Source organism: Rhincodon typus, chromosome 4 (genome assembly GCF_021869965.1).
Source record: "Rhincodon typus isolate 14 chromosome 4, sRhiTyp1.1, whole genome shotgun sequence".
NCBI classification, from domain to species: Eukaryota; Metazoa; Chordata; class Chondrichthyes; order Orectolobiformes; family Rhincodontidae; genus Rhincodon; species Rhincodon typus.
In genome coordinates, this window is record NC_063335.1 from 89161470 (window position 1) to 89186363 (window position 24894).

At 41.0% G+C, this 24894-nt stretch overlaps 1 protein-coding gene across 1 annotated transcript; it reads right to left on the reverse strand.

The window, feature by feature from the left end:
- Nucleotides 1-624: 624 nt before the first annotated feature.
- On the reverse strand, nucleotides 625-24029 carry klhl18 (kelch-like family member 18). The gene is made up of 10 exons (XM_020523939.2): nucleotides 23764-24029; nucleotides 23505-23635; nucleotides 22650-22790; nucleotides 21196-21394; nucleotides 19166-19326; nucleotides 17700-17836; nucleotides 16283-16505; nucleotides 12368-12472; nucleotides 10108-10219; nucleotides 625-4441 (listed from the first exon to the last, which is right to left on the reverse strand). Exons 1-10 carry the CDS (start codon nucleotides 23878-23880, stop codon nucleotides 4055-4057), a joined length of 1713 nt encoding a protein of 570 aa, XP_020379528.1. The 5' UTR covers nucleotides 23881-24029; the 3' UTR covers nucleotides 625-4054.
- Nucleotides 24030-24894: the final 865 nt, after the last annotated feature.

The window sequence follows — 24894 nt, forward strand, 5'->3', positions numbered from 1 at the left end:
TCATTGAAATACAGATAAAACCAATGAACTTTTGGCATACCTTGCAATTGAATGTTCAAAAAATACAGAATATCCAATTGAATGGAGCAGGGGGTGATGTTTAGAGGAGAAATGACTCTAAAATTAAAACATCTAATCTGGTCCATAGTGAAATCCTTATGATGGTGCCATAGTCAAAGTGATTCAACAGGAATGCAATAAACTGAAAAGCTGCAACATTACCCACTCCACCTTCAAATGGCACAAAAGGCGAAGCAGTGGACATAACACTAACAGTATGTTTTGTATTTATGAAGCTGAAACACAACCTTCAAAATAACAGTTGCACCACAGCTAGCCAAAGAGCAAATGAGTTAGAGTAGACACAGTTACGAAACAGCAGCACTGCCACAGAAAATTTAGAAACTTTGTTCTGCTATTTTTGATACCAAAGTACAAAAGGCATATATAATAAGTGTAAGAGGTAAGCAGTCATGTGTAGACCTCTGCAGGTATTTATATATATATACTATAGGCGAATATAGAACTTTTTAAGTTAATCAATGGGAAAGCCCAATTAACTGGTTTGACCAGTCTTGGTAACTTCCATGTATTGATAAATGAAATGCAGACTCTGTGAATGGGTTCTGTAGGAATGTACACAATTTATTACAACTTTACACTAAAAACATTCAAGTGCTCCACAGTAACCTGGTAGCAAAATATTGTGTACACTTTGGAAACAGAGCATACAATATGTACCAATGACACAAAGGTCTGACCTATAACTTACTGTAACAGATGGATGAATAGAAATACTGTAGGTTTTCAAGATTACCCCACATTCCAGATAAAAATTTCTAACAGCCATTTTCTGGTGATGATCTGCTCAAGGGGCTGAATGGCCAACTCCCTTGTCTTATTCTTAAGAATTTAGGAACCTAGGTTTCACATTTGACATGGTTTAAAAAAAAAGTTAGACATCCAGGGACCCAATTATCCTCCTTTCCTTCCCCTATTAGGATAAATGATTCTTCTGTGGAGATAGTCTGGCCAACAGCTTAAATCCAATGACAAAGACCTGACTAGCATAAATCATCTCATAGGGCAATAACCACCGGCTATATGCAATTATGTAGCACCATAAATAGAAAGTAATGTCCAAAGCTGTAGAGCTCAAATTCAAAATTCAGGACACTTGAAGAGTGCAGCATGAATTAAAAAGGACCTGGATGCAGTGATACTTCAACTCCCAATAGAAATCAATATTTCACTGGGGTTAAGTGGAAATTGCACTGGGACACCATGTCTTTTAATACAAGAAAAGAATAGGCAGAGTACTCAAGAAACTGGCTCACAGGGCTTAAGCTGGGGAACACATACAGGCTCCCAAGTCTGTGATAAGCGTATGTTTTAACTGATTAAACACAGGAAAGCAAGTGCAGCTGGGATTCTCAAATAGATTTGGAGACAATATTCCAGCTTGACATTAGAATCAATTTATGCAGAAAATGAGCACCATTCAATCAGTGGAATTGATATACAATCTCTTGGCTTGGTAATTGGTCCCAGGAATAACTGAGCAGACAGCAAATACTTTATTTCCACAGTTATTCCACATTGCTATGAATTTGGCAGAACTTTTACCCTATCTTGTTTTTTGGGACAGTGAAACTGCTTCAGGTTTTTAAGTAACCGATAAAGTGAATGAGCGAGCCTGTGCCATTGACGTTATGTTAACAACAAAATAAATAAGTTGTTTCTAACTTTTGCTTTAAGTGGGAATTAAGTTTATAATTTGGAAAAAAGAAAAATATACAGGGGTGTAGTAAAGGAGCAGGAAAGTGATTTTAGATAGCTCTTTAAAGAACAGATAGATCCATATTGGGTCCAATGGTATGCTTCACTGGTGCAAGATTTTGAAAAGAAGTGATATTATTCAACAATACAGCGTTTGGCTGTAATCTATTTAAATACGGCTCAGCTAACTCATTGCAAGCATCATAACCTAGCAGGCAAGACCCATGTAGTGTAAATTAATTGTATGTCTAGCCCACCCTAATGAGTCATTCAGGCCCAAGCGCTCCGGTTCCTCAGTTGTGCCAGCAGTAGGAGCCTGCAATTACCTCGGTACCATTAGAATAGGGACATGGTTATCCAATGATTCCTGTCGTAAAGTGCATATGTAGAGGAGCAGGAGAACAGGAAGATATGCCTCCACATCAAATAATCAGGTGAGATTTAATGCCTACATACATAATTAATGGTTACGTGCTGGTAGTAGAATACAGACCCTAATTAGAGAACTGCACTACACCGAGAACCAACTCTGAAACAAGGAGAATAGCACACAAAAGCAATTTCAATACAACTTAATTGGCATCTCTCAGTCTGTGATGTTACCTATAACATGTCCACTTTCTGGCTCATTTCTCTGGGTATCCACTATACTCTATGGATTGTATAAACTGAGAATCCTCTTGATTTAGATGCCAGTCAACGAATCTGTGGCAGATGTCTGCTATGTTACACTGGAATCTAATCACAGGGATTCAATCTGTAACACACTCCATGTTATCCATTATTCTATATAACCCCCCAAATCATCTTTTAGATTCTAGTTTGCAATTCATCCTGGACATTCATTATTCTATTTGTATAAAAAAATCCAGTTAGATTCTATCCTCCAACTGACTCCTAGGTGTCTATTATTCTATATGCAGACTGTACAAACTACCTAGTTAAATTTCTACCTAATAACGATATATAGTTTTTTAAACATACAGTAGCTACCAACATAATGTTAAGAATAAAATGTCACTTTAGATCACATTAATATTGTGCAATATTTTCCTTCTGTCACACTCCCATCAGTGACAAATCTACACGACCTAACATTTCACTTTTCAGTTCAATGCTCTCTTCAGTTGCTTGGAAGAGCAGAAATGTACAACTTGGTGTGTTCGCCATGGTGCAGCAGGCAAATTTTACATACCCACCAGTTGTGGCATAACCACTAATTGCATTCTGTAATTCTCTCCCAGAAATCCATTACTTTCGATAAAGTACTGATAAGTAATGACCCACATCACCATCAAGTAGTCTTCCCACATTTTGATGTAAACTTTAAAAAAAAATCTATTTATGTATATCAGCTCCAAAGGACAAACAGCACTTGGACTAGTAAAGGGGAAGGAGAGAATGTAGAATAAGGACCAGGGTCAGGAGAAAGATTACCAGAAAGCGTGTTTTTATCTGGGTTGGAAACAGTCGCAGACTGCACTATCATGTATACAAGGAATGATTGTACCATCCTGGAAATGTAAAACAAATAGAACTTCCCATATTCATACACTCAATTATCCCAGAATTGGCTTTTTTTCAAGTCAAAGTTCTATTCAACACACTACTTGGCTGAGTAACAAGATGAACATACACACAGTGACTAATCAGTCTTGCAGGAATGGTAGACAAGCCACCAACTAGGCCATGAAGTCAGTGCTCAACCTTGTCTTTTCAGCCAGGTGACAGGGTTGTTAATTCTAGGAACACTCCTATTGCAGCCATCCAGTGCCAGCAGCAAGTACTCAACAGTAAAGGTTCAGCATAGGACAGGTGCAAAACACTGTACAACAGGACTGTTAGTATCTCAGTTCTCTATTTCTCAACATTATAACCTAGATGCCAATGGTGAAAGGGAAGTCCCTAACTCATGGCAACACCTAGTCCGATATTAGCTTTTATTGATCTACTGTTCTGCATTCGGGTAATCACGGGAACAAGTTATTCATAAATTAACAGGTTTTTTTTTTAAAACGTGTAATTTATAAAGTACTTATAATTTTAATAAAATGGCTGCCTTTAAAAATACCACAGATTCTGCTGTTAGTGACAGAGTACTGATAAGTTACCAATCTCTGTTGGAAAGATGCAGCTGTTACTGCATCATCTTTGGCCACAGACAACAATCAACGGGCACTGAAAACTAGGGTTTGTTTGTTGTTCCCATAAATATACCATTGTTTCCACATCTCCTCTAAATGCTAGACTTCCGACTAGAGGAACAATGACCGTCTTACACGCTGAGGAGGGGGATGCACCCTACACCAACTCCACCTTCATGACACACCATGGGGGCCATAAACGTCCAGCGGTTTGTGTCAACGTCATACATCTCCATGGAGTTCAAGTTGTACTGTCCGTCATAGCCACCGATAGCATAGAGGCGGCCACAGCTTGAAACGAGAGACACCCGGCTGCGGCGAGTGTTCATAGGAACAAGCGGATACCACTGATCTGAAGAAGAATTGTAAACTTCCACAATACTCAAGAAACCCGAGCCATCGTAACCACCGCAGACGTACAGTTGGCTGCCTAGTGATGCGGCCCCATGGCGACAACGTTTATTCAGCATACTTGGCACCGGGTACCAGGTAGTGGTGTGATGATTATAACATTCAACCTGTTTCCAAACAAAAAAAGTGAATTTAAGAACAAAATTACAGCAAGCAAATGTCATTTGGCCCATCTTACTGTGCCCAACTAGATTAAGCTAGAGCGCGACTAGAACTCGTTACCCAGATCATTAGCCTGCACAAAGGGTCCCCTTGTGTGGAGAATCTCACATACATCTAGGTAGAGTTTTTACATTTACTTCTGGGATGTCTAAGCTGACAATGAGACTAGCAATCATTGCTTTTCCTTAGTTTCCCACAGGAAGATGGTAGTTATAGGTCTCTTTTCTCAAATAGTTAAGCAATGTGTTCTGGGATTTTATTCCAGCAGCTATGAAGGTGATACACATTCGAATCAGGATGTATGCACCTTGAAGGTGATGCTGCTTTTGTGCATCTACTTGTCCCAACTTTTAGTTTTTGAAGATTGAGTGTTTGGGAGTTAATGCCAGAAAATCTTTGACTTGCTGCAGTATATGCTCCACTCTAATATTACTATCAAACCAGGGGATCAACCTTGGTTCAAAGAAGAGTGCAGGAGGGCATGCTAGGATTGGCATTAATCCCCTATCTAAAATGGAGGTGTCAGCCTAGTGAAGCTACAAAACTGGACCTCACAATCTTATACATCTCATCAGGTCCTTCACAGCCTTCTCTACTCTAAAGAAAACAATCCAACTCATCCAGCCTCTCTTCATAGCTAAACTGCACATCCCAGGCAATATACTGATGAATCTCCTCTGCACCCTGCCAGTGCAATCACATCCTTCTGAGAGTGCAGTGATCAAATTTGCACACTGTACTGCAGCTGTGGCCTAACCAAAGTCCTGTACAGCTTCATCAATGCCTCCCTGCTCTCATAATCTATGCCACAACCGATAAAGGCAAGTTTCCTATATGCCTTAACTACATTAACCTGTCCTGCCACCTTCAAGGATCTGTAGACAAGCATCCCAAAATCCCTCTATTCCTGAGCTTCCTAGTGTCCTGCCAGTCATGGAGTAGGCCCTTGTCTTGTTACTTCTTTCAAAGTGCACTACCTCACATTTATTAGGATTAAATTCCATCTGCCACTGATCTGCCCAATTAGTCTATATCCTCCTGTAACCTAAGACTTCTTTCTCACTGTCAGCCACCCAGCCAAACTTGGTGTTATCCACAAACTTATTAACACACCCCTAATTTCCTTCTATATCGTTTACATACAGCACAAACAATAACGGACCCAGCACTGATCCTGTGGTATGCCCCTGGACACTGGCCTCCAGTCACCCAAACAACCTTCCATCACCACTCCTCCTTCTACCACCACTAAGCCAATTTTGAATACATCTTGCCAAGTTACCCTGGATCCCACATTTATTACCTTCTTTATCAGTTCGACCTTGGGCTTTGATGAAATCCACATACACTATATCAACTGCACTATCCTCTCTGACACCTCAAAAATTCAATCAATTGGCTAGGCATGACTTCCCCTCTGACAAAGCTGTGCTGACTATCCTGATCAAACCTTGCCTCTCCAATTGGAGATTAATTTTCTGCTTCAGCATTATCGCCAATAGTTTCCTAACCAGTGATGTGACTCACTGATCAGTAATTCACTGGTTTATCTTTACTACTCTAATCATCATATTAGCTGTCCTCCTATCCACAAGACCATAAGAAATAGTAACAGGAGCAAGCCTTTCCGCCCTCGAGCCTGCTCCATCATTCAACAGGATCATGGCTGATCTGACATTCCTCATGTTCATTTTACTGTGCTTTTCCTGTAACCCTCGACTCCCCCACTGATCAAGAATCTTCCTCAGTCTTAAATATACACAAGGACTCTGCCCGCATAGCTCTGTGGCAAGGAGTTCCAAAGACACTCAACGTTCTGAGAGGAGAAATTCCTTCTCATCAGTCTTACATCGGTGCCCCTTCATCTGTGACCATGCCCTCTGGTCCTAGCTGCTCCCATGAGGAGAGACACCCTCTCAGCATTTACCGCTTAAGAATCCTATATGTTTCATTGAGATCACCTCTCATTCTTCTAAACTCCAGTGAATACAGTCCAAATCTGTTTAACCTTTGCTCATAAAACAATTCCTTCGTATCCTCGCAAACCTTCCTTCAACTGCCTCCAATGAAATGATATTTTTCCTTAAGAAAGGGACGAAACCACTCAGTACTCCATGGTCTCACCAGCACCTTAAACAGTTGCAATGAGGCACTCCCTACTCTTATACTTCAACCCCATTGAAATAAGAGCCAAGATTTCATTTGCCTTCCTAATTACCTGCTGCACCTGTGATAGCTTTGTGTTTCATGCACAAGCACCCCCAAGTTCCTTTATGTTGCAGCTTTCTGCTGTTTTTCTCCATTTAAATAATATTCTGTTCTTTTGTTCTCCCTATCAAAATAAACAGGTTTGCATTTCCCAACATTGTATTCCACTTACCAAGTTTTTGCCCACTTCCTTAACCTATTAATACTTCTCTATAAACTGTTTGTATCCCTCTCACGCAGGGTCACCAGACCCAAAACGTTAACTGATCTTTTCTTCACAGATGCTGCCAGACCTGCTGAGCTTTTCCAGCAACTTCTGTTTTTGTTCCTGATTTACAGCATCCAGAGTTCTTTTGGTTTGTATCCCTCTCACAACCTTTCTACATATTTTTGTGTCGTTTGCAAATTTAGCTGTAGCACATTTGCTTCCTTCCTTCAAGCTGTCAGTATATATTGTACACAGTCGTAATCCCAGCACTGAGCCCTGTGGAACCCCACTAATCATAGGTTGCCAACCTAAAAAAGAACTCCTTAACCCCCGATTCAATGTTTCCTGCCCATGAGCCATTTCTCTATCCATGCCAATATACCACCTCCCATACCGTGGGCTCTAATGCAATGACTTAATCAGTCCTCTGGCACCTCCCACGGCCAGACAGGAAACAAAAACTTGCGTCATAGGCCCTATAATTTCCACTCATCTCCTGCAGCAGTCTGGGATACAACTCATCTAGACCTGGGGATCTGCCCATTTTTAATCCTGCCAAACCTCCAATACCTCTTCCTATTTCAAAACTGACCTAGAGCCTCAGTTCCTATTCCCAAATTCTGTATCTACATCCTCCTTCTCCAAAGTAAAGACAGAAGTGAAGTATTCATTTAACACACTAACAATGTTCTCTGGCTCAGATCGAACCCTTGGTACCCAATGGTCCTGACTCTCTCTGGTTATCCTCTTCCCCTTGATATGTTTGGAATATCTTGGGATTCTCCCTAATCTTGCCTGTCATTGTTTTGTCATGATCGCTGTTTGCTTTTCTAATTGCTTTAAGTTTTCCTCTGCACTTTCTATACTTGTCTAGAGCTTCAGTTGATTTGCACCCATTGTACCTGTTAAAAATCTTTCCTTCTTACCAAGTCTGAATATGCCTAGGCTTGTTGCTCCTACATTTCACCTGAAGGGAGCATTCTTGGCTTTTGTGCTCACCAATCCCATTTTGAATACGGCCCACCCCCAACCCTGCCAACATGCTGTATGGCTCTATGAATCTATAACTAACTATTCTACTTAATATTTACACAGAAGTAACTGTTCCCAGTCTACCTTGGCCAGATCCTGATCAATCACTTACCAAGCAGTATGTCATGTTAAGTGATAGACAGAGATAAGGGATTCCACAACGACAAATCAGATCTAAAATCTGCAGCTCTGCCACATTTTTTTTATTCATTCATGGGATGAGGGCGTCACTGGCTAGGCAGCATTTATTACCCATCCCTAATTGCCCAGAGGGCAGTTAGGAGTCAACCACATTGCTGTGGATCTGGAGTCACAGGTAGGCCAGACCAGGTAAGGATGGCGGTTTCTTTCCCGAAAGGACATTAGTGAACCAGATGGGTTTTTATGACAATCGACAATGGGACTCAGTCACCATTGGACGTTTAATTCCAGATCACATCTCGGTGAGAATAGTGGCGGACAATTAAACAACTCATTGGAGCAGGAAGTTTCACAAATATCCCCATCCTAAATGATGGAAGAGACCAATACGTCATTGCACAAGATAAAGCTGAAGCATTCACAACAATCGCCAGCCTGAAGTGCCAAGTGAATGATCCATCTTGGCCTTTTCCAGAGGTCATCAGGAACATAAAAACAAGTCTTCAGCCAAATAGATCCACTCCACATGGTATCAAGAAATGGTCGGAGACACTGGATACTACAAAGGCCATGGAGTCTGACAACATGCCAACAAAAGTCTTTGAAGGCCTCATGATCTTGTCACACCCCTAACCAAGCCGTTCCAGTACAGAACCTACTCAATATGGAAAATTGTTTAGGTATGCCCTGTAGACAAAAAGTAGGACAAATCCATCCTAGCCAATTACCATCCCATCAATCTAATCTCAATCATCAGTAAAGTGATGGAAGGTGTCAGTGATATCAAGTGGCACTTACTTACAATGAACCGCTCATTGATGCTCAGTTTGGATTCCACCTGGGCCACTCAGCTTCTGACCTTAATAGAGCCTTGGGTTAAAAATGTACAAAAGAGCTAAATTCGAGGGGTGAGGAGAGTGTGACAGCCCTTGACATCAAGCTGACATTTGACTGAGTGCAGCAAAGAACCCTCAAAACCAATGGGAGACAGGGGGTCAACTTTCTGCTGGTTAAAGTCATATAAGGCAGAAAAGGAAGGTAATTGTGATTCTTGAAAGCCAGTCATTTCAGCTTCAGGACAACTCTGCAGGAGTTGCTCAGAGGAGTGTCCTAGGCCCAACCATGGCCTTCATTAATGACTCTCTTTCCATCATAAGGTCAGAAGTCAGGATTGTTTGCTGATGATTGAAGAATGTTCAACACCATTCATAATTCCTCAGATACTGAAGCAACCCATATCCAGATGCAACAAGACCTGGACAATATCCATGTTTGGGCTGAGAAGTGGCATGTAACATTTGCCTCATAAGAGCCTGGCTATGGCCATCTCCAACAAAAGAGATTCTAACCCCTGTACCTTGACATTCAACAACATTTCCATTACCGGAATCCCTCATTATCCTGGGGTTTACCATTAACTAGAAACTGAACTCGGACTAGTCATGTAAATACTGTGGCTGTAAGATCAGGTCAGAGGCTTGGAGGCCAGCAGTGAGTAACTCGTCTCGACTCCTCACAGTCTATCGCCCATCCTGAAGGCACAGTTCAGGAGTGTGATGAATACTCCTCACTTACTTGAACTAGTGAAACCCCAACACCACCAGAGCTTGGCACCACCCAGGACAGATCAGCCACTTGGGTGGCATCACACCATCAGGGTCAGTCACTTTCACTTCATCTCTAGAATTCAGCTGTTTTACACATTTTGAACCAAGGCTGAAATGCAGTCAGGAGCTGAGTGGCACAGATGAAATTCAAACTAAGTGTCAACGAGCAGGTTAGTGCTAAGCATGCACCTGCTTGGTGACGCCCACATTCCACGAGTGAATTCAAAAAAACTTGACAGCAAAAGTGAGCATTATTAAAAGGTGAGAAAATTATTTAATATACCATAGCTGTGCTCTAGCTGCTTGCTGTCTTATGAAATGCTATCACATGGATTTAGAGTTGCATTGTTCATGCACAACACTGTTGCCTTTATTCCCAGCTTGAGCTTGTTTTCAAATGATTCCCAGAACCTACCGTATTAAATATCTGCAGCCCATCATGCCCTCCAGAAACGTAGATCCTCCCTTCAAACACAGTGACCCCCGCAGCACTGCGGCAGGCACTCATTGGAGTCACAGAGACCCATCTGTTGGGAACCAAGGCAGAGAAACAGGTTAGTAAAATCATTTCCTTGAACTTTATTGTTGCTGTTACTTTTAAGTTGGTTAAATTAATCCAATAATTCAATCTTCTTCAGCTTATCAAAACATTCAGAAATTTGAAAACAGATGTCTTGGTTAAAGTTTTAGTAGCCCTCAAGATTTAGCAGTCTTTCGTTAAATGATTCTGAGGAATGCTTTGGGATTTTGCAAATTAAATGTATACTCTTATTGATATCATCTTAGTGAATCTGTTCTGACAATAGTTGTGCTCAGTTTGCATCATTCTTATCCGAGTCAGAAGGCAAGACACTCGAAATATGAACACAAAGTCTAGGCTGACACACAAGGCAGTATTGAGGAAGTGCCACACTATCATTTATACCATCTTCCAGATGTGATATTTAACTGAGATTCTCTCTCAGATCAGTATAAAAAGATCCCACAGGGTCGTAAAGAGATGCGGACTTCTCCTTGATGGCCTAACCAATGTTTAAGCCTGAAGCAAGATCATATATTCATTATCGAGTAATGACTTGATGGATTGTCACACACAATGTGGCCACCTCATTTCTTTCTATTATAATAAAGACATTTTAAAAATAATTCTTGATTGTGAAATACTCAGAGACATTGGAGATCATGAAATGTGTTAAAGCAGGTCATTTCTGCACGATTTCTATGGCCTTATCTTAAAAGTAAGTTAATGAGATCCAAATAACAACGTGTTTTCTCTTTCCTCCTGTATTCAATGTCCCACAGGATGTCATGTTTATTAAAACCCCCTCACTTCTACAGATTTGTGTCTCTATACATTCAATCCCTCAGTTTTCTGCTCCTTCCAAAGTTTTACCATTTAGTGCACATTTCAACTTCTTCCTTCTAATATTAATCACCTCAGAGTTCCTGCATTGAGGAGTCAGATGCCTAATGAAAAATTCTACTACCCTGTCTATTCCTTCTAAAACCGCACTAGAACTTTAAAAAAGTCCCCATTTAAGACTGAGAGAAGGATGAACGTTTTTTACATTTTAAGGTTTCTTCCCCAGAGAACAGTAGGGGCAGGTTCTTTAAATATTTTTAAGGCAGTGGTGAGTAGATTATTAATTAACAATGACTGATAAGGAAGTGGATGGTTATTGGGGGTAGCTGGGAATGTGGAATTAAGGCAACAATTAGATCAGCCATGATCCCATTGAATGGCAGGGCAAGCTACAAGGGGCCAAATGACCTACTCATGCTCCTAATTCATACATTTATGTGCGCGTTTGCATGTTCTTTTTTTTTTGGACAACCATAAAAGTTACCAAAACAGGTCCTTGCGTGAGGCAGAAGGGAGACGATCCCTGCTGTAAACGTTCTTTAAAAAAAAGCTTGTATATTTTTCCAATAGCTTAGCATTTCCCAAACTGTTTTCCACAGAAGGGAGCATTTTTGAAAATTAGTTACTGTTGCAATAACGTTGAAAATCAACAGCACAGGTGACCATTCTGCCCATTATGTTTGAGCCATAATAAGGTGATGTGATCTAATTCCATTTCTTGCTCTTAATAGTTGTGTGCCTACATTAGGGTACTTCAAGTTGACATACAAGCATTTTTTAAATACAATAAGCATTTCTGCCTCAGCTCCATTAAATTTATGAGATACTACTTGCTTTTTAAAAATCCACATCATCTGTCCTTAATTAACTTATTGCATTCTAGATTAGCATTTATTTATTCCATTGTAAATTCAATGATTTCTAGACACTAACAATCACAGGTTGACCAGTATGCAGAACTCTTTTGCATTCCCACATGGATGAGTTACAATAGTGAAGTCTAAAGTCTCTGGTACATCACAAAGATGACGAAACAATGTTAGAGCCTTTACTATTTCTTGTAGATTCTCTCAGTGTTCTGATGCAGCCTTTTCCATTACAGAGGTCCAGCATTCTCGACATTCCATCATTATCTATTTATTCATTAATCCACATCTCTCCCTGCCAATTCCTTCCCACCATCATATTTTTCCACAAAAAGTTAGGCAAGTTACTCATGCATCTCCAACATTCTTTCATGAAAAGGTCTCCTCTCCCATCATGATTGATTTACGGTGATAAAAATAATAAAGACATCATTAACAATTCTTACTTGTCAGCTTCTGGACTGTAACATTCCACAGAGTTGAGGGAGGAGATTCCATCATACCCACCACAAACATAGATGTGTCCATCCATGACAGCTGTTCCCATTGCACTGAGACAGAGACAAGTTGAGATAGTTGTTGTAGAACTCATTCCATTAAACAGTGTCCATTCACATGATGGAAGAAAAACAGATTTTTCATTGTATAAATGAACTTGAATGATATATCCACCCAGGTACTCCACCTCAATTTAGCCATTTGTTAAACTGTACCAAGGTCAGACCATCCAAATGTTTTACATGGAGTCCATCCCAGCTGTTGGATCACTGGCTAAAGAATTTCTTGACATCAGTCTTAATTTACTCTTCACTGATTTGAAGCTGTACTCTTTTGCTTGTCACAGTTAAATTAGTGTTCCAGATTTACCTTTCCTTTTTCATTTATTATCTTCTATTCCTTTATAAGATCACCAGTTAGCCACCTTCATTCAAGCTTACGATCCCAACTCTCTATAATCCTTTCTCACAATTCACTAAATCGATCTGTGCAAATAACCATGTGATTCTTTGCCATGTACAAGGCAACACAATATGGATCAGTTTACAGAAATAAAACAGAAGCAAGACTAGACATTTGGCCCTCCAAACCTGCTCCCCCATTCATTACAATCACAACTCCACTTTCCCCATCTCCTTCATTATTCAAAAATCTACAGAACCGTGCCTTGAATATACTTAATGTTCTGCATCTAAAGCACACTGGGGTAGAGAATTCCAAAGATTCACAACTGAATGGAGAAATTTCTGCTCATATATGAATCCTAAATGGCCAATCCTTTATTCAGATTCTGTCAGTCCAGATTCTAGATTCCCCAGATAAGGAAATATCTTTCAGCATTTACTGTGATATTTGCTCTGTCAAGCCCCTTAGAAATGTAACAAGGATTAATTAGATTTTTTATTTTCCTGAACTGCGGGTCTAATGGCAGTCCCGCAGCTATACCCACATCCCAGGATCCAGTCGAATGATACTTTGTTGCATCCCCACTAGGCCAAGCATGCCCTTCCATAGGACACAGTACTCCAGTAATGGTTTTGTTGATGTCCTGTACATTGTAGTATGAAAATTATGAAGGAGATTAAACGAGTGCAGCTATAACAAGAGGGGTTTCTTCAACACTGCCATCCTCTCTGTCATATGGAGCTCTGGATGCCTTCTTAAATTTTACTTAAGTGACCAGGCTTAACCACTATCTTGCTTAATATCAACCAACTCAGCAGTAACTTGGGGCCATCCTAATCTCTGTGGTTCAATACTGCACATTTGACAATACTGTCATTTACTATTCTACTGAGGATATCTTTACAGTTTCACTGTAGCACCAATTATAATTAATAGCAACACTGGCAAAGCAACAAAACTGAATTTTATTCAGCATTAATGTGGATATCCTAATTGGATTCAAGTTTTATATGTCATGTTGTACCAGACACAATTAGTATTTAATGCTTTAACCTTCAGAGAATGCACCTTCTCAAACTGTGAATCATTAGTTACGCTCTATCCAAGGTGTTCAGGTAAACAGACCCTTTTCTCAGTACAGGTCATTATGATAGTGAAGGCTGAAGGTGACAGGTCTTTGTATCATGCCTTTTTAGTGAGACCACTGAACTCAGTATTGAGCATGAATTCACTCTGAAACCTTCTTGGCGCAAGAGACACAGAAACAGAAATATCAATGAACAAGTAAGTTTTATCACATGGGAACAGGAGAAGGTCATTCAAGCCTTCAAACTGGTACAGCCATTTGATCAGATCATGGCAAATCTCTGCTTGTATTCCATTTACCATCTTCCACACTGCTCACAAAAGACAGAAAATCTGGCTGGTTTAAAATTTAAACAAAACCTGGCAGCTAACTATCAATCAGCATCAGTGTCAGGAAGAGATATTCCAGGAGAGGAGAGAGAAACAGGCAGACACACAGACCGAAGGAACAGAGAACGACATAAGGATATTTGGATTTTAACAGGCATCAAATCAGGTCAATTTTCAATTTAAAAAGTGAACATGTTATTGGTGAGAATACTTTGTGAAGACAACATAAGGGTATTCAAATTGAGCGAAGTAAAGTTGGTAAGTGAGCGGGTAAAACTTTGTCCAATGCAGTATAAAATGGAGAGTGTGATGTTTGTCAGGAAGAATCGATAAAGAGACTTCAATTTAACTAGGGAGATGTTGCAGGCCTCTGGAGGTACAGAGGGATCTGGCTGTCCTGGCATATGACTCACATTGAGTTCGTCTGTAGGGGCAAAGGGTTTTTTTTCTTTCATTCGTAGATGTGAGCATCACTGTCTGGGCAAACATTGATTCGCCTGTTCCTATCAGCTCGAGGAAATGGTAGTGAGCTATGTATTGAACCGCTGCACTCCATAAAACTAACTTAGTTGGAGAACAGAATGTAGCAGAAATTAAAACTACAGCTTTCTCTAGTTCTGCTCCCAGTTCAACATTCAACCATTTACTTTATATTCACTTAGAGACTGGAATTTCATTGTTCTTAGCAAGTTTATATATAGCATAACACAACAGGGAGAGTTACAGATTGTAAATGAATCGAGGCGCTCGGGGGTTTTATATTAGCATAACATATACAGGGGAGTGAGTTACAGTCTAAAATCTAATGGTGACGTTTGGGGTGGTTTATATACGGACTAACAGCTACCAGGAAGTGAGTTACAGACAGGAGTATAGTCAAGGGCTTTGGTGTGGTTTACACATCAAATAACTAATCAAATAATCTAATCGAGGGAATGAGGGTGGTTTATGGAGAGAATAACAAATACCCGGGAATAAGTTACACATGGAAATCTACTCAAGGGACAGATGGGCTGAGGAGTGGCAGATAGAGTTTAATTTAGATAAATGTGATGAGTTGCATTTTGGTAAGGACATGTACATTTAATGTTAGTTACCTCGGGGCGCACATGCATAATTCCTTGAAAATGGAGTTGCAGGTATACAGGGTGGAGAAGGTGGCGTTTGGCATGCTGGCCTTCACTGGACAGTGCATCAAGTAGAGGAGCTAGGATGTTATTTTGCAGCCGTACATGACATTTATTAGGCCACTTTTACATTTCTGCATTCAATTTTGGTCTCCCTGCTATCAGAAAGATGTTGTTAACATGAAACTGCTCAGAAAAGATTTGGAAAGACATTGCCTTGATTGGAGGGTTTGAGCTACAGGGAGAAGCTAAATAAGCTGGGGCTATATTCCCCGGAGGCTGAGTGGTGACCTTATTAAAGGTTTATAATATCATGAGGGGCATAGGTAGGGTGAGTAGCCAAGGTATTTTTCCGCAGGGAAATGGAGTCCAAAACTAGAGTGCATAGGTTTAAAGGTAAGAGGAAAAAATATATAAGAGACCTAAGGGGCAACTTTTTCCACACAGAGGGTGGTGTGTGTATGGAATGAGCTGCCAGAGGAAGTGGTGGAGCCTGGTACAGTGACAACGTTTAGAAGGCATCTGGATGGGCATATGAACAGCTCGGGTTTAAGAGGGATATGGGCCAAATGCTGGCACAGGGGATATCTGGTCGGCATAGACGAATTAGATCAAAGGGTAGGTTTCCGTGCTGTATGAATTTGTGACTCTATTAATGGGTGTTTTCTTCATGGCAAGCTTTTACCGATCAGAGTCCACTTGCCAACCGAGCAGCACTCTCCTCTAGTGCAGTATAAATGGTGGTTTTACATTTGAATTAGCAAGATGTAAAGCTTGATGAAGTGTATATATCCAGCAATGCTAAGTATTGGGTAGCAGGTGGGGAGATAAAAAAGGGTGGACTGAGGAGATAGAATACAATGGGAAAGAAAGGAGATGGCAAATGTAGGTTTGGCATTGCCCAAACAGCCCTACCTGCGTTTACTGTTCATGCTGGCCACTTTGGTCCACTTGTCTGTCTCTGGGTTGTAAACTTCCACTGTGTTTAACCTTGATTGCCCATCGAACCCACCTATCGCATACAACAGCCCGTTGACCATGGCCACACCCACACGACTCCGAGAGGTCGTCATCTCCTGACACCGCTCCCATCGATTGGCAATGGGATCAAACACTTCTGCAACGTTCAAAGAGTCACCTGCGTAGTGAAACATGGTGGGAGGGGCAGTTAGAGTGGGAGAATCTGTAGTACACACCTGTAACAGCTCTCTAAATGTTAGACAGTGCATCAATGTCTTAACTGTTCAGTTGTAGCTCCACCAAATTTGTAAATTCTAGTAAACGTCTAGTCACAAGCATGAATGGGGTCAGGGGTCAGAATATGAAGTAATATATCCACTGGGAAAGCAAATTACTGTTTAGGTTTGCCCCAAGTTGACAGCTTTCCTTTAATAGATAAAGCTAACAGTGAAGGTGGAAGTGTTGTGGGCCCCACTGAATTCAGTGGCAGTACATTGAGATGCACAATGTATTTCCTTTCTAATAACATACTAATGCCAACCAACCATAGGTTAAATTTTTTTTTTCAAATCTTTCCCAATTCAATCTTTCCCTTGACTCTCAGTCATGGAGGCAGAGCCCTTGGTCAGATACTGGAGTATGAGCAGCGCCTCTACCACTACCTTATTCATGAAGAATGAGTCTCAGCAGCAGATATCTCAGGGCCATGCCCTTTAAAGTGCATCACAGCCTTGCTTCATTCGTCTCCCACACTCAGGAGCCCCTGTTATAAAACACACATACAGGAGCAGACAGTGATTTTCCTAACCACACATGCGGAGCACTGAAGAAAATTAGTTCCTTGACTGGAATCAGTTACCGCTGAAGCTTGGATTGAACACTGAGCCCACTGGTTACAAAGTACTGCCCTGACCCAGTGGATAGATGTGTGTGGGAGTGCAAGGCTAATTACTTCTAGAACAAGGAAGGAAATTGAGAAGCAACAAATGAATACATGGTCTGAGACCTAACAATTCGAACCCTGGTAGTTATTTTTACTTCAAAATTTCAGTGCCTCTTTCCTTACATACTTTTCACCTGCAGAAAAGTGTACATGTTCAAGACTTGTGGAGCACTGAACTCAATCAGGTAAACCACACAATTTGCTAGGAAACTGAAGTGAAGGAGAGGTATTGGCAGAGTTTCCTTAAGGGCCATCTAGTGAAAATTACCCTCATTGTACAGTGCATTGAGAGAATGGCTTATTTGCAGCTCACTGAAGGCCTTTCTCACATGAAAACAATTACTTTTAGTATGCAATAACTCTCCCCTATTTTCTCCTTTAAAAGTGTTGGCCTAGCCCACACCATTTGGACACCCTGGGTCAACACACCGGCAGAATTGAGGCCTCCTACTGCGTAGATCAAGCCAGCAATGGAGGTGCAGCATCGTGGCCGGGTCTTGAAGGATGGCAGGTGAGGACGACGCTCAGGCATTAGGTGATAGTCCTTTGCCTCGTCAACAAGGTCCCTGAAAAACAAAATGTGCAGTCCTGAAATTCACAAACAAGCAACTCTCCAATTTTCAGAATCTTTCGTCTCCATTAACTCAAACTCACGACAAGTGACCGTGGCACATCATAAACAACTACAAGTGTTGCCATCTAATGACCATCACCAGGAAAGGCAGAATCACAGATGAGGCCAATGTGGGCCTTAACAACCCCATGCAAAGCACTTTCCAGCAGCTATGAATAGATGGCAGTGCGGAACAGGAACTCTGGCTGTTCCTCCACTACTTACTTTCCTTAGCCCATGAAGTTCAACTTACTCAGCATCAAGAAATAAAAGGTAGGCTTTTCATTCACTATTCAGAGTCAATGTATCAAACAGTCCCTAGTCACTAATTAAACAAGATCACAAAAGAAAGATAAAGTTGCAATCACATAGAATCTTTCAAGGGTCTGTTGAAACAGTAGTGCAGCCAGATCGGAACGTTGTTTGCTCAAACCTCTTCAAGTCCATTGAGCTTCACTGCAGCTCAGGAACTTGAATTTTAACGGTAGTAATAGTAGAGTAGTAAGGTCCTGGCCCTGGGCCAGAAAGCCCAAGTTCACATCCCACCCGTCTGAGATGTGACCAAACAGTTGATTAAAACATCTACAGAACCTTTCACGACTCAGGATTTCCCAAATGTAGACAACAAATTATGCAATCTCAAAGTACAAATGTGGCAGCCAATTTGAGCACAGTAAGTTCCCACATACAATGAAGTAACAACCAAATAATCTGTTTTAAAGATCTAGGCATTAATATTGGTTAAAATACCCGAAAAAAAAATAGCTCTAATTTGGTTTGATATTTCATCTGGAAGGCAGCAGCTCAGCCAGTGAAGCCCTCCATTTTTGTTCCACTGAGACTTCAGTCGGGATTACACGCTCAGGTTTTTACCTTGAGATTAAGTGCTGTTATTGGAGGTTGCCTGCACAAGAACCACTGAAAGTGGAGGAGATGCAGGCTGCAACTTAGTATAAGAAGCCCTTATTGACATGGCCATCATGGCTGTCTCACCCTCTGGGGCTACCTGCTTTCTTTCACCACATCTTGTCCATGGATGCTTTCGCTTCACCAGACTTGTCACACTCTTCCACTGCTCTTCTGCTGCAACTATCCACACCTCCTCACAATCCACAGATAAAAAGAGAAATTGCTAAAAATACTCAGCAGGTCAGGCAGCATCTGTTGGCAAAAATAATCAGTTTTAAATCAATGATACAGGGCTGTCCGTCAGTCAAGCTACATCTTGTTTTCTGTTGAGGAACGTTGTAGGGGAATTACCATGACATCCCACCCATCTAACCTGCACTTGTGGCAGCAGCGAACTAAATCATCCTGCTGAACCCTGTCTGTTAGGAATTGTGGTCGACAGAGAGGCAGGCGCACTCTGGTTAGCAGCTGAGACAGGTACTCCTCACGGTTCTCCCGATCAAATCGTACCCAAGCAAGAACCGCCTCAAATACCTGGCAAAGGGAACACAGAAACGTAGGAATTAAGAGTAGGAAAAGGTCTTGCGGTTCCACAAGCTTGCTCCACCATTTAATGAGATCTGATTACTCCACATTCCCACCTAACCAGTTGTTTATCAGGAATCTAATTACCTCTGCCTTAAAAACATTCAAAGACATTGCTTTCACCACCTTTCGAGTAAGAGTTTCAAATACACTCAGCCATCTTCAAGAAAACAATGCTTCCTCATCTCTGTCTTACATAGGTGACACCTTATTTTTAAATAGTTACCCCTAGTTCTAGATTCACCCACATGGATAAACATCCTTTCTATAATGAACTCAGTTAAGATCTGTCAGGATCTTATGTTTTTCAATCAATCAATCTGCTTCTTACTCTTTTAGACTTCTGCAAGTCTGGCCAGTACAGATTTTCCTCATACAACAAGACATTCATCCTATATTATTAGTCTGGTAAACCTTTCCTGAAAGTCTTCCAATGCATTTACAATCTTCCTTAAATAAGGAGACCAATACTGTACTCAGTACTCTAGATTTGACACTGTTCTGACCCCATGTAACAGAGGCATAACATCTCTACTTTTGTATTCAATTCTGCTCACAATGAATGGATACATTCTATTACCTTTCTTATTTATATGATGTACCTGCATACTAAACTTTGATTCACGCATTAGGACACTCACATTCCTCTGCATCTCAGATCTGTGCAATCTCTCACCATTTAGGTAACAGACTTTTTTATTATGTCAAAACAAACAATTACATATTTTCATACATTATACTCCATTTGTCGTATCTTTGCCCACCCACAATCTTTTCGTATCCTCTTCACAACTTACTTTCCTACCTATCTTTGCGTCATCAGCAAATATGACCTTCATCCACTTATATAAACTATAATTAATTGGAGGTCCCAGCACCAAACCCTGTAGCACAACTTATTACATCTTGTTAACCTAAAAAACATCCATTAATGTCTACTTTCTACTTCCTTTTAGCCAGACAATTTTATATCAAGCCAACATGTTATCCGCTATGCCGTAAGCTTTAATTTTTCACGTTAATCCTTAATGTGGCACTTTATCAAATGCCTTCTGGAAATATAAGTGCAGTACATCAACAGTTAATTTTGTAGACATCACATGTTCCTTTGTCAAAAAACAGATTGGCTAAAAGTAATTTCCCTTCCACCAAATAATGTTGATGTGGCCCAATTTCCTTTAACTTTTCCAAATACCCTGCTATAACCTCTTTATTAAGGAAAATTTTGGAAGTTTATTTTGAAAGATGTTAAGCTAACTTAAGCAATGTTGTGCTTTTTGCTTCCTTCCCCTTTTTAATAAAGGAATGACATTTGCTATCTTCCAATTTAACGGACCTTCCCAAATCAAGGCAGTTTTGGAAATTTAAAATCATAACAGAACTTATTTAAATTCCATCCCATGCTATGCCTCTCATTCTGATAGAACTTCATTCCTTTCATTCATTCTATCATTTCTCGGTCATTCCCTCTTCTTCCTATGCTATTCCCATTCCATTCCTCCTATACATTTTTTTTTGTTATCAGAAAGGTCTTGCAGTTGCTATTTTTAAGTGCAGTATTCGAAAACAAAGTAACATTATAAAATTTTCATAAGGCTACAGAATAGTCTCAGGCTGTGATGTTGTTGATGGTCAATGATGTGACCAACAGTAACTGAAAATTCAGTGTTTTCAGGAAAGATTGGGAATAATCCAGTCCATGTTTCTTACTTATAAAAAACAAGACCATGATACCTAATACTCTCAATGTAAACAACTTTCCTCTACTCTCATTACCAACTCACCCAATCCCACAGGCTCACTGTAAACCCCTCGTACCTGTTCTTCAGACTTCACATTGAGCTCATCTCGAGCAACAAGCTCGAACACCTCCTCAAAGGGCAATACAAGGAACTCCTCAGACATGGATACTTCCACAAAGTGTTGGTGGATGAAACTGTTGGATGCATCATAAAGAACAGTACACATCATTGTCTCTGCAAACTGACGCACTCCCAGGCAGTTTTTAGGATGTAGTCTAGAAAAGTGAGGAGGGTAACAAAAGACACTTGTTACTGCAAAATTTCTAACAAGTTGGAATTGATCACTATGACTACTCAGAGTCATAGAGTCCTACAGCTCCAAGATAGGGTCTTTGGCCCAAACTGGTCCATGCTGACCAAAATATTCATCCACTCTAACCGCATTTCCCTGCACTTGGCCCATATCTTCCTAAACCTTTCCAATTCATGTATTCGTCCAAACGCCTTTTAAATGTTGTCAATAAATCTTTCAATACTGGAAGGTCATTAGAAACAGATTGCGTTATTATGCATTAATACAGGAGTTAGCAACAAGCCAAACATAATTGAAGAAACTGCAACACCAACTCAGTGTTAAAATATGAAATCAAAGTACAAAATGCTGGAGAAGCTCAATAGGTCTCACAGCATATTTTGAGAGAAACAAAGTTATCATTGAGTCCAATATGACTTTTTGTATTAACATTAGTAAGACAAACTTAAATTGAATCAGTATTTAAGAGGGAGGTGTTCCAAATTTTTGCCACCATTGAACGAAGTAATTGTTCTTGATTCCCCTCCTGAAAAGCCCAGCTCTCATTTTTAAAGATATTCCCTAGCAGAGGAAACACTTGCTTTCTTCTTATTGTACTGAGACATTCAGACAGCTCTGCTCATTGAGAGCAGATTCTGGGACTGAAACCAAAAACCCTCCTGATCTGTGCAGTTTTGTACCAGAGGGCCAATTACTTTCTTCACTCTTATCACCACAATCACATTAATGCCATAGTACTGTATACAGTCTAACCAGTGCAATCTTCCACTCCAGATTAGTTTTCAAGTCACTGGTAGTGAAGGTACAGACTTGTGATAGGGTTCAGTTCTAGATTTAAACACCCCTGAAATACCTTTCCCAATAGTTTGCATTAGCTAGTCTCGCAACACAGTTCAATCCCCATTTATTCAAGTATCAGGACGTCATTAAACCTCTGGCGCATCCATAGCTAAGCTGAATCCTGCCCTCCATTAACATCCAATTAGATAAACATTTCAGCAGGAATCACCAGGACAATCAGAAAACAGAACTCTAGCTTGTCTCGTTCTCTTCCTGAGACCAAGGAATAATAATGGTCAAATTTCACTTCATCTTGGGATCAGTTCTCTCAAGATTGGACCGTCCCTGGCCTGTGGGCACTGTTTTGACATACTGAAGTCTGGAAGCAATACTTTTGAATTATGATTGCATTTTTCTCCACCACACCCAACACTCACCGCTCTCTCAGGAAGGTGCAGCACACATCCTTCACATTCTGGAGCTGCAAGAAACTGGCACCGATTAGCAGCGACTGCACATTCTGCTGGTCTATTGCCAGCCGGCCATTATAGGCGAAGTTAATAAGCGCTTCCAAAGCACTGTGAAAGGACAAGACAGACTCATTTCAGAACTTATCATCCTAATGTTTCTCAAAGCTGCACAAAAATGACAAAAATCCCATCAATGCTTTGTTGTAAGCACGGTCTCACTCACCTCATGACTGGGGTTCTGCACTGCCTTCAATACAATCATTTAATCCATATTCACTGGCAAGACATTGGTCATCTTCTTTATTCCCTACAAGTACTGGCTCGTGCTAATGTTTAACTTCAGAGCTTAGCTACAAGAGTAAGCCATTCAGCCCCTCATGTTTGTTCCACCATTCAATGAAATTATGGCTGATCTGTGGCCTGTGACCTACCTGCCTTTAGTTCATATCCCTTAATATCTATTCCTAAAAAATACAGAACATGTCATATATTAAAATATTTCTCCTTTAATTCAGTGACAAAGAAAACCATTGTGTACCAGTGCATTTCACAAATACTACAGAGGTACTTTCATTTGTTTTGGTGGATGAGAAGCAACATTAGAACAAGCTACCACGGTGTTCAAACAGTGCCACAGGATATTTAAAACCCACCTAAACCACATCGTTTCAAACACTGCCCAAAGAATATTATCTTTGCAGATGGAGCAACTCCCCCTTCCCCCAGGAAACACTGACGTTGCGCAGAATAAGAAGCGACAAAATAAATGAGAATAACTCAGTATCCGTAATCTCAGAAAGTATGATGTAAAATTCTTCCTACCTGGGGTCCATTCCCTGCATAACAATCTCATCCTGCTTGCATTCGATCATATCATTTGTAAACATGGCATGGAAGTACGGAATAGATGCAGCCAGCACAATGCGATGCGCCGTGTACTTGTGGTCACCAACCTGCAAAAGGCCGAATTATTTAACACCCACGAGTCATTATGAAGCACCCAAACACCAAGCCAGTATGGGGTTAGTGAGGGAGGGTCTGGGAGGATTCCAGCTCCTCCGCTCGGACTCCCGGGCCTTACCCGTAGGGTCACGTCGCAGAGTTTACCCTGGCGCCGGATCTCCTCCATCAGGCTGTACCCGCGAACCGGCAGGTCACTGACACTGAAAAGCAGCAAATCCTCCTCCGCGTCCGCCATCTTACTCAGGCTAACAACTTACTTCCGGCTCCGGGTCACGACTTTTTTTTTGCCGGGTACTACTTTAGTTTTACTTCCGGGTCCTGCCCTTGCTGGTCATCCTCACAAGGGAGCATCCGGAAATTCCGTACCTTGTGAAAAACGCAGAATGGTTCTGGATCCAGCTGGAGTTTGGAGCTGTCTGTGCTTGCTGCCTTCACTCTCTGTTACTAAACTGCTGATCACCTACCCATCCTTCCACTTGGTCTCAGATTATTCCTTCCCCTCTCAGCTGTTAAAAATCGCCATTGACAATTCAAAACACTGCCTCATTTTCAAACCTCTTGCCCTATTCTCATGCAGCATAGGCCCAGTTTCTATATGTACATCGATTACATCCAGCACTGCCTCACCACCATCTTTATTAACCCTTTCTCTGCCTCTGTCTTATTAAGATTGCTTCAAGACATTTAAGAACAAAAAGTTGCTGGAAAAGCTCAGCAGGTCTGGCAGCATCTGTGGAGGAGAAAACAGAGTTAACGTTTCTGGTCCGGTGACTTTGCTTTTGTTCCTGATTTACAGCATCCGCAGTTCTTTTGGTTTTTTTTAAGTTCTGTATAAGACACTATTTCTTGCTGTTAAACATTGGACTAAGACAATTTAGTAAGTTTTGATCCCACCAAGCAGTGTATTCTCGCCATTAATAATGCACTTCGTACAATATAGAGGTATCAACATGAATGAATGATTTTTATTGTCACAGCGCCAGGGACCTGGGTTCGATTCCACCCTTAGGCAACTGACTGTCTGCGTAGAGCTTGCACATTCTCCCTGCGTCTGCGTGGGTTTCTACCGGATGCTCCGGTTTCCTCCCACAGTCCAAAGATGTGCAAGTTAGGTGGATCGGGTCGTGTTAAATTGCCCATATTGTCCAGGGATGTGTAGATTAGGGTCCAGGGTTACAGGGACAGGGGAAGGGGATGAGTCAGGGTGGGATGCTGTTTGGAGGGTCGGTGTGGACTTGTTGGGCCGAAT

Bases quoted from the DNA above. Each gene is read 5' to 3' on its own strand.
- klhl18 (XM_020523939.2), bottom strand. From the start codon at position 23,880: ATGGCGGACGCGGAGGAGGATTTGCTGCTTTTCAGTGTCAGTGACCTG. The intron at 19,327-21,195 runs GTACGAGGGGTT...TCCCTTTGCCAG, and splicing joins ATGTGAAGTCTGAAGAACAG to GTATTTGAGGCGGTTCTTGC. The intron at 4,442-10,107 runs GTAGGTTCTGGG...GTTTGGAAACAG, and splicing joins GGCTGCAGATATTTAATACG to GTTGAATGTTATAATCATCA.